This window comes from Podarcis muralis, chromosome 7 (genome assembly GCF_964188315.1).
Source record: "Podarcis muralis chromosome 7, rPodMur119.hap1.1, whole genome shotgun sequence".
Lineage (NCBI taxonomy): Eukaryota > Metazoa > Chordata > Lepidosauria > Squamata > Lacertidae > Podarcis > Podarcis muralis.
The window spans coordinates 4,198,267-4,210,516 of NC_135661.1; the positions used below are offsets into that span (position 1 = coordinate 4,198,267).

At 47.2% G+C, this 12,250-nt stretch overlaps 1 protein-coding gene across 12 annotated transcripts in view; it reads right to left on the minus strand.

Annotated features, from left to right (window-relative positions):
• ANK1 (ankyrin 1) overlaps positions 1 to 12,250 on the minus strand; it is a 187,178-nt gene that overhangs the window by 97,569 nt on the left and 77,359 nt on the right. For all 12 annotated transcript variants that reach the window (XR_013393533.1, XM_077931048.1, XM_077931047.1 and 9 more), the window contains exon 2: positions 3,955 to 4,056. Coding sequence is in view for 11 of the 12 variants with exons in the window: in XM_077931048.1 (XP_077787174.1) it covers positions 3,955 to 4,056 (102 nt within the window). In the remaining variant the exon portion in view is untranslated. The remainder of the gene's footprint in view (positions 1 to 3,954; positions 4,057 to 12,250) is intronic.

Sequence of the window (12,250 nt, forward strand, 5' to 3'; positions counted from 1 at the left end):
TGAAATGCTCACACCGTCTCCCTAGCAGAGTCAAGGGAGTAATGACTCTAGGAAGCCTGCAAGGGAAAGAGAAGTGAGCCGTGCCACTCGGTAAAAAACATGCAGCCACATCTCCACACGGCAGACACAAAGACCTGGTTTCATAGTCATTCCCCTCTCCTGGAAATGCAGTTGTGTGAGAGGGACAAGGGATCTCCAAGAGAGAGTTCTCGGCAACTTCAGCATACTACAAGATTCAGAAATGACAAAAGGAAGGACTTCTTCACGCAGCGCAGAGTTAGACTATGGAACTTACTCCCACAAGAGGCCGTGATGCCCACCAACTTGGATGGTTTGAGAAGAAGATTGGGCAGATTCATGTCTAGTTAGTGGCCATGATGGCTATCTTCCAGCCACTATAAGAGAACCAGGGAACTACGGGGGGGGGGGGGAGCTGCTGAACTCAGGTCCTGCTTGTGGGCCTCCCATGGGCATCTCTCTGGGTGGCCATTCAGAGAACAGGAGGCTGGACTAGGTGAGCCATTGGCCTGATCCTGTAGAGCTCCTATGTGGAATGTGCTTCCGCAAGAGGCAGTGATGGACACCAACCTGGATGGCCTTAATTGACACCTTCCTGGGGCATAAGGCTACTCATGGCAACTAGCCTGGGTGGCTATGTTTCTACCTCCACTGCTGGAGGCAGCATGTGTTGGAGCACCAGTTGCTAGCAAACACCAGGGGGAAGGCTGCTGGGCTGCTCAGGCCCTGCTTGCAGGCACCCCATAGACATCAAGTCGTCCGTTGTGAGAAAAGGGTGCCAAGACGCTCTTCCTACAGTCTTTGGCTCTGCAGATGGCCTCAAATGCTGGACTGGATGATGCAGCAGAGCTCTTGCTATGTTCTGATGTTGTTCCAGGAAGTTTGAGAGCCCAGGGATAGAGGAGGGGCATTATTGGCTTGTTTTTGTTTTTATCACGTATTTTGTGTTTTTTATCTTGCATTTTTTATGTAGTGAATGGCCCTGAGATCTATGGATAAAGGGTGCTATACAAACTCAATCAATAAATAGCACAAAATAAATCATAGGAATCATAGGAACAGAGAAGCCGCCTTAGGACTTGCCCAAACTTCCGCATTTCCCATGCCAAGAAAGGACAGCTTTCTGTTTCCCCTGTGCTTTCCAGGCACAGGTCTGACTGGTTTTCCCCTTGCCCTGCTCTTTTCCCATGGAAAACCCACTCTTGAGGGCTAAATCAGAGCAAACAGCAATTTGTGGAAAGCCTCCATTTGCCATTTGTGTCAACTGAGCGCTGAAGAAGGAAAGCAGCAGGCAAGAGGAAGGATGGGTCAGTCCTTAGTTATACCTAGTACTGCCGCCTAAACATTTCCACAGAGTTCTGGAGGTAGGGGTGGGCAGTAAGGGGCTGTGGGGCAAAAGAACATAGCAATTTTTACTGAAGGAAAAAACAGCGCCCTCCCCCCCTCCTGCTGCGTCATCTGATAAGGAACGGTAAGCACACCTGAAGCTGTCTGAAAATAACTCATCGTATCTGAAGAAGTGTGCATGCACACGGAAGCTCATACCAAGAACTAACTTAGTTGGTCTTTAAGGTGCTACTGGAAGGAATTTTTTTTGTTTTGAAAATAACTAGGAATTTTGCTTTTGTGACAGTGGGGGTAGTACTCAGCCCGATTGCTACTTCCACTGAGTCAGATCACATTCCCACCTCTCCTGCTCCCTGTCTCCCAGGACCAGACAAGGACTGGAGAGGGAGGAGCAGAAACAGGTTGCATGCTGGCGCAGCCTTCACCTGCTTGCACACAGCTCAGGTGGGCGAGATACATAAGCGGAGGTGGGAGGTTGGGCCTCTCTGTTGTGGCAGCTGCTTCATTGGGTGCACACCTGGGAGCAGCTGAGAGATGGGATGGAGATGTCTTTCCCTAACATGCTAAGTGCACTTTTGACAATAAAGAGCTGATTCCTCACTTTGGGCATTCCGTGCCCAACTGCGCTGTGACACCAAGATTCCTATTTGTAAGCTCCAGCAACTATTTCCCTGGAAGAGCCTCCAGGGCATGCAGGGCAGAGACGGCAGAGAACTGGTTTCCATGCAAGCCCACTCCATCAGCAGGCTGAAGCAGCCCAGAAGTGGCTCTGGGGATGAGCCAGGTGAGTCACCGTCTGCCTGTGGAGGCCCTTCCCCCACCTCGCCTGCAAGCCTGCCAGTGGGGAATGCAAAATGGGCTCCCCAAGGGCGCTGGCTCTTGTGCTCTCCCTTAATGAAGGACTCTGGCTTGTCTGTTTGGGTTCTGGGAGACAGGAAGAGCCCTCTCCAGAATATTTTATGCAGCAGGTAAAATAGCCCAAATCCTTCCCCTGCAAAAGTCACCTTGTAGCTTGGACTTTCTCTTGCACACACGCCTTAGAAGCAAACGCAGGCAGGAAGAAGACAAACTGCCAGATGTCTTCTTAGCTACATAAGAGCAGCCCTGCTGGAACAGAGCAAAGGCCTGTCTAGTCTGGCATTCTGTTTATTGAGCACCTCCACACAGCTCACGCGTGAGGCAGGAAGAAGGAAAGCCCTCTCACATCCAGGGGCATATTGCAATAGTAAGGAGCTTTTTTCAGACAATTTCCCTCTGAATAAGCTTCTGGGGCCACATGCCAGGGTGGGCAGGGCCAGCTGTAAAAGTGGAGGGATGTGGTGAGGGATACATTTGGGTGTTACACGACTCCCTTGTTTCTATACTTGATACATCATTTGCCCAGGCCATGATCCAGGTCAAGAAGAGCCAATGGGTGGGCAAGGTCACTCTGGAACCTAGGAATCTTGTGGCACCCTTTGACCAGCAGCTCTGACTGTTCATCACACTGGGCAGCTCCACACAGATCCAGAAGGTTCCCTCTTTCAGGCCAGGAATCCTGGACATTTTCCTTCAGCTCGAGAAATGAAGATGCAGAATTCTGTACTCAACTTCCGCCATGCAGTTGTGCGACCCTGTTGTGCAGGAGGCTACGCCACCTAACTCTTTCCTGGTTAGGCCCTGAAAGCCCTGAAGAACTGAGGTTGAGGTTACCTCAGGGATCGCCTGAACCCTTACAGCCCAGTCACTGAGCATCTGCAGGAGCATCACTGGTCGTCTACCGAGTTGGTGGGGATCATTTGACAACAGCAGGAAGCCAAGCCTTTAGGGTCCCGGGCCCAGGACTGCGGGATAATCTGCCCATAGAGATTCAGCAGGTGCCTTCTGTTTCCACTTTTAACCTCCTGGCGAAAACACTTCTATTCCGTCAGGCAATTAAGAAAACACCTTTCCACAATAGTCAGCTGGCTTCTAATTTTGACATTTTATATGATTTTTACTGCCTGGTTTTATGTACAATTATAAACAGCTCTATTATTATTTTTTTAAGTTTATGCATAGTGGTAATAAATATGTTTACAAATGATTATTTAAGGCAGAATGCATTCCATGGCAAGAAATGTCTCTCTTCCCTCCACACAATCCCTAAAGTTCAAGCCATCTGGATGTGCACTAATTATATTATCTATTTTACTTTTTTACTTATTTATCTTTAGTAAATTTGTATTTAATAGATCTCAAGGCGCTTCACAACATGAAAGTACAAGATACAAGCCATAGTTATTCAGCAGTGAGTGAAACATATTCTGCACATGCCCAGGGGTGCTCTTTTTATTATTACTTCACACATTCTGGAGCTTAGACTGCAAGAAAAATTCTGCCTGGCAGAAGAATGAGGGAAACTCAAGAGCTCTAAAAAACGAGGGAGCTGATCTTCTACCTCTTACCTGACACCGCAGCTGGCGCAAGCTGGAGGACCACGAGGCCACCTGAACAGCATCTGATTAGACACCAAGGGCAGAACGCAAGCCCATGGCTGGATCCATCAAGACCAAGCCAAAAGCTGGTGGACCAAGGACAGGGGGTGTCAGGGAAGAGCTCATGGCCTACCTGGTTGCAGGTGTTAATATCCACACCATTCCTCAAGTGGTCCAGAGCCTTGTCCAAGTTTCCAGATCGTGCCGCCCGTAAGAAGCTGGTCGCAGCATCAGCCTTGGAAAGAAAAGAGGCATTGTTAGTGGGTGTATTGGGCTAACCTGCAATAGCTGAAGTGCAGCTCTCGCTGATGTGGTTAAGCAGCATCTGGGATTCCGACTGCAGATGGGGGCTCACCTGATTGCTCCTCCACACAAAAACAAACAAATCCTTGCACACAGAAAGTTAGCATCTCAGGGAGTAGGACTTGGTGCCAGCCAGCACCCAGGGAAGGCGAGGCCAAACCCTTCTAAGTCTAACCAGCATTTTGACTGAGGGAAGAACACTGTTAAAAGAAGCACAGACCTGCCGCCCAATATGGCAAATGCACGTACAGTGGTACCTCGGGTTAAGTACTTAATTCGTTCCAGAGGTCCGTACTTAACCTGAAACTGTTCTTAACCTGAAGCACCACTTTAGCTAATGGGGCCTCCTGCTGCTGCTGCGCCACTGGAACACGATTTCTGTTCTCATCCTGAAGCAAAGTTCTTAACCTTAAGCACTATTTCTGGGTTAGCGGAGTCTGTAACCTGAAGCGTATGTAACCCGAGGTACCACTGCACCAAGTTTTCCCCTCCCCCTCCGTAACACGTGGCACCACTCACTGTATGTCTTGATATCACTAAGCAGCAAGTTTCCCTGCCCCACACCACTAAAACACACATTTTTACAAAGTAATTTCTCCAAATATAATGCACTTTTCTATGCTATTTACACTTACCCTACAATATTTATTTTTATTTCTTTATTAAATTTGTATACCGACCTATTCCTGTAGATCTCAAAGATAGGCATCTTTACACGCATTCCTTGTCTGGAGAACTGCACTGAGGACATTCAGAAAAGTACAAATGCTAAAGAACAGCTGTGCTTCAGTTTGCATATTGTTTCACAGAGTGTGGATTCGGTCCACAGGCCAAACCTTACGCCAAAGAATAAACGGACATAAATCTGACATCAAGAATCACAAGACAGAGAAACCAGTAGGAGAACACTTCAATCTCCCAGGACATTCTATACAAGATCTCAAAGTAGCTGTTTTACTACAAAGGAATTTCAGAAATAGACTGGAAAGAGAAGCTGCTGAATTGCAACTCATTACCAAACTTAAAACCATGGAGACACCTGGCCTGAATAAAGACATTGGATTCTTATCTCACTATACATGACAAAGCCATTTTTCACCTTCTCACCCCTTGCTTTTTCCTGTAAGACCTACTGCAGTCGTTAAGAGTCGTCAACAGGCTCATCACAGCTATCTGCCAATCACCCATTCCCACCCCCCTCTGAGTAATACCCCTCCCCACCTTCTCACTATATAGAAGGATCTGGCAACTTCTGTTTCGGTGTATCTGAAGAAGTGTGCATGCACACGAAAGCTCATACCAAGAACTAACTTAGTTGGTCTTTAAGGTGCTACTGGAAGGAATTTTTTTTTTTTTTTTTTTTTTTTGATTCGGTAGGTTTACTACCGTTAAATGTAAACTGAATCTAATTTCTCCATTTTCAGCAGAAGCGTTGCATATCTTATGACACGAAGCTCCGCAAGAGGTGTCCTTCCTCAGCTCCCCTGTGGAGGTCAGGGGCTTCCCTTCAAAACAAGCAGGGGGAACCTTGAGTCCTCCAGACATCGTTGAACTACAGCTCCCCCCATCCACTGGCCAGGCTCGCCAGGGATGCTTGGAGGGCTCCCCCCTCCTGCTTCAGAGTATCCAATTAGAATTAAAACAAAACAGGTTGGGTTTTTTTGTATTTAGTTTTTGGCAAGTTTTTAAGTTTTAACATTTTATTTAAAAAAAAACCAACAGATGCCTTAAACAAAAACATGAAATGCTGATGAAACTGAAGGCAATATTGCAACTGATCACTGTGCTTTTACATCTCAGAGGGATTTCTCCCCTTCCAAAGCTCCTAAATCCAACAATATCCATAATGCCAGCCTAAGTATTCCTAACTCAGAAATTCATAGGGAGATAGATGCTGCCTTGTGCCAGGTCCACCAAAGGACCACCTGACTCTGTATGGCCACAATGACCAGCTAAGCAGAGAAGGAGCTGGATGTCCTGATTTGGGGTGAGCAGTGGGAGCTCTCATCTTAGGCTGACACAGCAGATTGTTTTTATCGCAAGAGCTGACCGTGGGCTGATTTTGCACTCACAATGCAGTCAACAAATGACATGCTGTAGCAGACCTACCAATTGCCTTGTCTTAAGTGGGACAGCCCCACTTTCTTTGGAGGTGCCTTGGACTCTGCCTTTGTCCCAGGGCACCCCGATTACAGCCCTACCTGGAAATGCTGGGGATCCAATGAGGAACCTTCTGTGTGCAATGCAAGTTCTCTACCGCTGAACTACAGCCTTTCCACAGATGCATTTGCCCCTTTCTTTTTCTTTCTTTCTTTCTTTCTTTTTTTTTGCTTTTTTTAGCATTTATATCCCACACTACCTATATTCTGCCCAGAACAGCTCACAAAAAAGGGTAAATAGAAAAGTTAGCACGTAAGTTCATGAACATGACCAGATCTTTTTTCCAAAAAATGAAAAACAAACATAACATTGGTACATTCTTATAAACAAGATATGATAACCAAATCTCACATTGTTTAAATTAAGTTTTAGTGATGTGTCTGTTCCGTAATTCTCACCTCTTTCAGAAACATCGCATTCAGCCTGCCTACAGCTTTCCCCAGGTGTTCACAGGTAGAGGCATCATAGCTGACTACAGCAAACCCTCCAAAGTTCAGCCAAGAAAGATTGGGACGTGGGCCTCGTGCCTCCTTCCCCAAGCCCAGTAAGAGCTTGCCCAGCTTTGGGAAGGAGGAAGGAGGACTCCAGCGTGCTGCCAGAGCCTCGTGCCTCCTTTCCCAGTGGGTGGTTTTTTTTAAAAAAAACTTAATAGATTTTCAGCTGAAACCATAGATCTGGCTGATTAGATCTGGCTGAGTCATTGATCCATCTAGCTCATCGCTGCCTACACTGACAGGCAGCAGCTCCCCAGGCTCGCAGGCAGGCAGGCAGTTGGTTTGTTTGCTGGAGCCCTTGGCAAACATGAAAGCTGTACAATATGCTTATGTGCAAACCCTATGGTTTTCTTTAAGTGGATGTAAAAGATGGCCTGAGAGAGGCCTCATGGTTGATCTTTGTTTTACAGTATGCTCCCCCCCGCCCACCCGCACTTCAGACACCTGCTAAGTCAGTTTGTCCAGAGACAGCAGCAGGACAAAAGGAAATAGCACCTGCACAGCCTGGGCAGCAAAGCCTCTCTGAGGTCGCCTCCAGACTATCAGCACTTTGCTGGAGGTATTCAACCACATGCTGGGAAATTGAGGTTTGTGCAATTCAAAGGGGAAGAAAGTGCTCTGTCACAACAAATCCACTTTTTAAAACAAACAAACAAACAAACAAACAAACGGACTCTTTGCTGTTAGAAAACTGACAAGGAAATGCACTGATAAGTGTGGAATTAATGAATGGTTAAGAGGAAGATGTGCAACCCCAGCACAGGCAAAAAGGGACAAAGGCTTGCTGTCCTATGTCTGCCCCACAACAAATCAGAAAAAATGCTCAGGACACAGACAAAACTGGACACGGACGTTATGCAAGCGAGTCATGCCCCATAAGCAGAGGTCATCCGGAGGAGCTCCAGAGCCACTTTCAGCTTTCTTCAAAGGGAAATAGTGTCCCTCTCGGACCCAGGAGGGGCAGACCCCGCAGACTAGAGCAGCAGCCTGCATTTAGCACTGAAAACGGACGTGGGTCCCTTCTCTGCTGCTTAGCTTGACCCTACCCAAATTTGAACTCTTGCATAAGCCTTTGGGAATGGAAACCCCCCTCCCCCCCTTACACTTCTCAAAATGAAAGTAGAGCAGGCAGGTGTCCGAGCAGATGAGATAACCAAGATGCTCTGGCTATAATTAACTGCACACTTCCTATGTGGGACCCTGGCCCAGAAAAGGAGGCCTCTCGAGTCCAGGAGAGGGGAGAGGCAAAAGAGAGCTGGCACCACAGGGAGGAGAGAGATTTGTGAATGGAGGCAGGCTTTGTGCAAAGGCCCTAGAAAGCCACAGCTCAGTGGGAAGAGCACACGGCTGTTGCGTGAACATCATCCCAGGTTTCAATCCCTGGCGTCTCCAGGTGGGCTGGGAAAGGACCCCCCCCCCCCATTACTCAGTTATAGAGATGGGAGGACCAATGGTCTGGCTCTCTTTAAGACCGCTTCCTCCATGCCTAAAAGCTAAGTAGGGGCTGCTGACTCTGCATGCAGAAAGACCACCTTCCATTCTGCCCGTCAGTGCAGATAAATATTGAGCTAGATGAAAGAGCAGCCTGACTCTGTATGAGACAGAGCCTTATGACCCCATGGTATTTCATGCCAGGACTGGTCCCCCTGGTCTTGAATGGCGGACAACAGCGCCAGCCCTGCCATTGGTCAGGGTGAGGCAGCCACCTCAGGCAGCGGGTGCTTGGAGAGGAGGGCAGCCAAGTGATGGAGGACTAAGGGCAAGATGTTGGAGGGCAGAGGTGTTTGTGCCACGCAGCCTGCCCTGCACTAGCCTGCTAGCCTACATTACAATGAAGGACGCTGTCCTGTCGTCAGAAGATAAGATGAGCCCTCTGGATCAGGCCAATGGCCCACGTCACCCAGCATTCTCTTCTCCCACTGGCCAACCAAATGCCTATGGGAAGCCTGAGAGCACAGCCATGGGAAGCTTGATCCTCCAAGAATTTGTCTACTCTTCTTTTAAGGCCATCTCTATTTCCCATGGGAGTGAAGCCCACAGTTCGGCTTGCCCATCCACTTTTTCCAAACCACACATCAGCTCTGCCATGTCTCCTGTTAGGGCTCATCCGTGCTTCTGCTTGTCCTGTGCTTTCTAGGCATGAGTCCAACCATTTTTGCCTTTGCCGTGCCACTTTCCCCAAAAAACCTGCTCTTTAGCGCTCTTTAGTCATAGGATGGCACCATCGTCTGCTTCACCTCAGGTATCGAAACATCTTGGGCCATTGCTGGCAGAGACTGTACCCTAAAGGGTTTCTGCTGGTGGCAACATAGCCAAGAGGGTTGGGCAGAAGGACTGTCTCCTTGCCACTGCTTGAAAGGGTGGAAATAACTCCACCCATTTTTGCACAGTGAAATATGCAAAGATAGGGTAGACTCTTCCTGGAATGCAGCCAGGGGCCACAAAATGGAGGCGGCAAGTAGAGGGCACTTGTTGTTGTTGTTTAGTCGTTTAGTTGTGTCCGACTCTTTGTGACCCCATGGACCAGAGCACGCCAGGCACTTCTGTCTTCCACTGCCTCCCGCAGTTTGGTCAGACTCATGTTTGTAGCCTCGAGCACACTGTCCAACCATCTCGTCCTCTGTCGTCCCCTTCTCCTTGTGCCCTCCATCTTTCCCAACATCAGGGTCTTTTCCAGGGAGTCTTCTCTTCTCATGAGGTGGCCAAAGTCTTGGAGCCTCAGCTTCAGGATCTGTCCTTCCAGTGAGCACTCAGGGCTGATTTCCTTAAGGATGGATACGTTTGATCTCCTTGCAGTCCATGGGACTCCCAAGAGTCTCCTCCAGCACCATAATTCAAAAGCATCAATTCTTCAGCGATCAGCCTTCTTTCTGGTCCAGCTCTCACTTCTGTACATCACTACTGGGAAAACCATAGCTTTAACAATACAGACCTTTGTTGGCAAGGTGATGTCTCTGCTTTTTAAGATGCTGTCTAGGTTTGTCATTGCTTTTCTCCCAAGAAGCAGGCATTTTTAAATTTTGTTTGTCCCACATAGAGATTTCTCAGGAGACAGATGAGGTGATCAGGCACTCCCATTTCTTTAAGAACTTGCCATAGTTTGCTGTGGTCGACACAGTCAAAGACTTTTGCATAGTCAATGAAGCAGAAGTAGATGTCTTTCTGGAACTCTCTAGCTTTCTCCATAATCCAGGGCATATTGGCAATTTGGTCTCTGGTTCCTCTACTCCTTCGAAATCCAGCTTGCACTTCTGGGAGTTCTCGGTCCACATACTGCTTAAGCCTGCCTTGTAGAATTTTAAGCATAACCTTGCTAGCATGTGAAATGAGTGCAATTGTGCGGTAGTTGGAGCATTCTTTGGCACTGCCCTTCTTTGGGATTGGGATGTAGACTGATTGGGATTGGGATGTAGACTTCTCGAATCCTCTGGCCACTGCTGAGTTTTCCAAACTTGCTGGCATATTGAGTGTAGCACAGCATCATCTTTTAAAATTTTAAATAGTTCAGCTGGAATATCATCACTTCTACGGGCCTTGTTATTAGCAGTGCTTTCTAAGGCCCATTTGACTTCACTCTCCAGGATGTCTGGCTCAAGGTCAGCAACCACACTACCCGGGGTATAATTCCTCTGTGTATTCTTGCCACCTCTTCTTGATGTCTTCTGCTTCTGTTAAGTCCTTTCCACTTTTGTCCTTTATTATGGTAATCTTTGTACGAAATGTTCCTTTCATATCTCCAATTTTCTTGAACAGATCTCTGGTTTTTCCCATTCTATTGTTTTCCTCTATTTCTTTGCATTGCTCGTTTAAGAAGGCCTTCTTGTCTCTCCTTGCTATTTTTTGGAAATCCGCATTCAATCTCCTGTATCTTTCACTATCTCCCTCACATTTTGCTTGCCTTCTCTCCCCCGCTATTTGTAAGGCCTCGTTGGACAGCCACTTTGCTTTCTTGCATTTCCTTTTCATTGGGATGGTTTGCGTTGCTGCCTCCTGTATAATGTTACGAGCCTCCATCCATAGTTCTTCAGGCACTCTGTCCAGCAAATCTAAATCCTTAAACCTGTTCCTCACTTCCACTGTGAATTCATAAGGGATTTGATTTAGATTGTATCTTACCGGCCTAGTGGTTTTTCCTGCTTTCTTCAGTTTAAGCTTGAATTTTGCTATAAGAAGCTGATGATGTGAGCCACAGTCAGCTCCAGGTCATGTTTTTGCTGACTGTATAGAGCTTCTCCATCTTTGGCTGCAGAGAATATAATCAAACTGATTTTGATGCTGCCCATCTGATGATGTCCATGTGTAGAGTCGTTTCTTGTGTCGTTGGAAAAGAGTGTTTGTGATGACCAGCTTGTTCTCTTGGCAGAACGCTATTAGCCTTTGCCCTGCTTCATTTTGAACTCCGAGGCCAAACTTGCCAGTTGTTCCTTTTATCTCTTGATTCCCTACTTTAGCATTCCAATCCCCTATAATGAGAAGAACATCCTTCTTTGGTGTCACTTCTATAAGGTCTTGTAAGTCTTCATAGAATTGGTCAATTTCAGTTTCTTCAGCACCAGTAGTTGGTGCATAAACTTGGATTACTGTGATGTTAAAAGGTCTGCCATGGATTCGTATCAAGATCATTCTATCATTTTTGAGATTGCATCCCAGTACAGCTTTCGCCACTCTTTTGTTGACTATGAGGGCCACTCCATTTCTTTTGCGGGATTCTTGCCCACAGTAGTAGATATGTTGGTCATCCGAACTGAATTCACCCATTCCCGTCCATTTGAGTTCACTGATGCCCAGGATGTCAATATTTATTCTTGCCATCTCATTTTTGACCACCTCCAACTTACCCAGGTTCATGGTTCTTACATTCCAGGTTACTATGCAATATTTTTCTTTACAGCATTGGACTTTCCTTTCGCTTCCAGGCATATCTGCAACTGAGCAACCTTTCGGCTTTGGCCCAGCCGCTTCATCAGCTCTGGATCTACTTGTACTTGCCCTCCGCTCTTCCCCAGTAGCATGTTGGACGCCTTCTGACCTGAGGGGCTCATCTTCCAGCGTCATAACTTTTATATGCCTGCTGTCTTTGTCCATGGAATTTTCTTAGCAGGGATACTGGAATGGCTTGCTGGTTCCTGCTCCAGGTGGATCACATTTGGTCAAAACTCTCCACCTTGACCTGTCAGTCTTGGGTGGCCCTGCATGGCATAGTTCATAGCTTCTCTGAGTTATTCAAGCCCCTTTGCCACGGCAAGGCAGTGATCCATGAAGGGGTACTAGATCCATTCTAAAGTGACAATCAAAGCTCTCTCAGCTTTGGGTACTAGCCCTAACTTTGCGGTCGAAAGCCCACTTTGCAAACAGAAGGTTCCACGTTCAACTCTTGGTATCTCCAGGTAAAAGGGTCAGGAAGCAGGTGATGACAGCAAGCTGCTGTACACTGAGCCAGATTCCTGTTTTGGTTAGCTCACTATGGTCTAC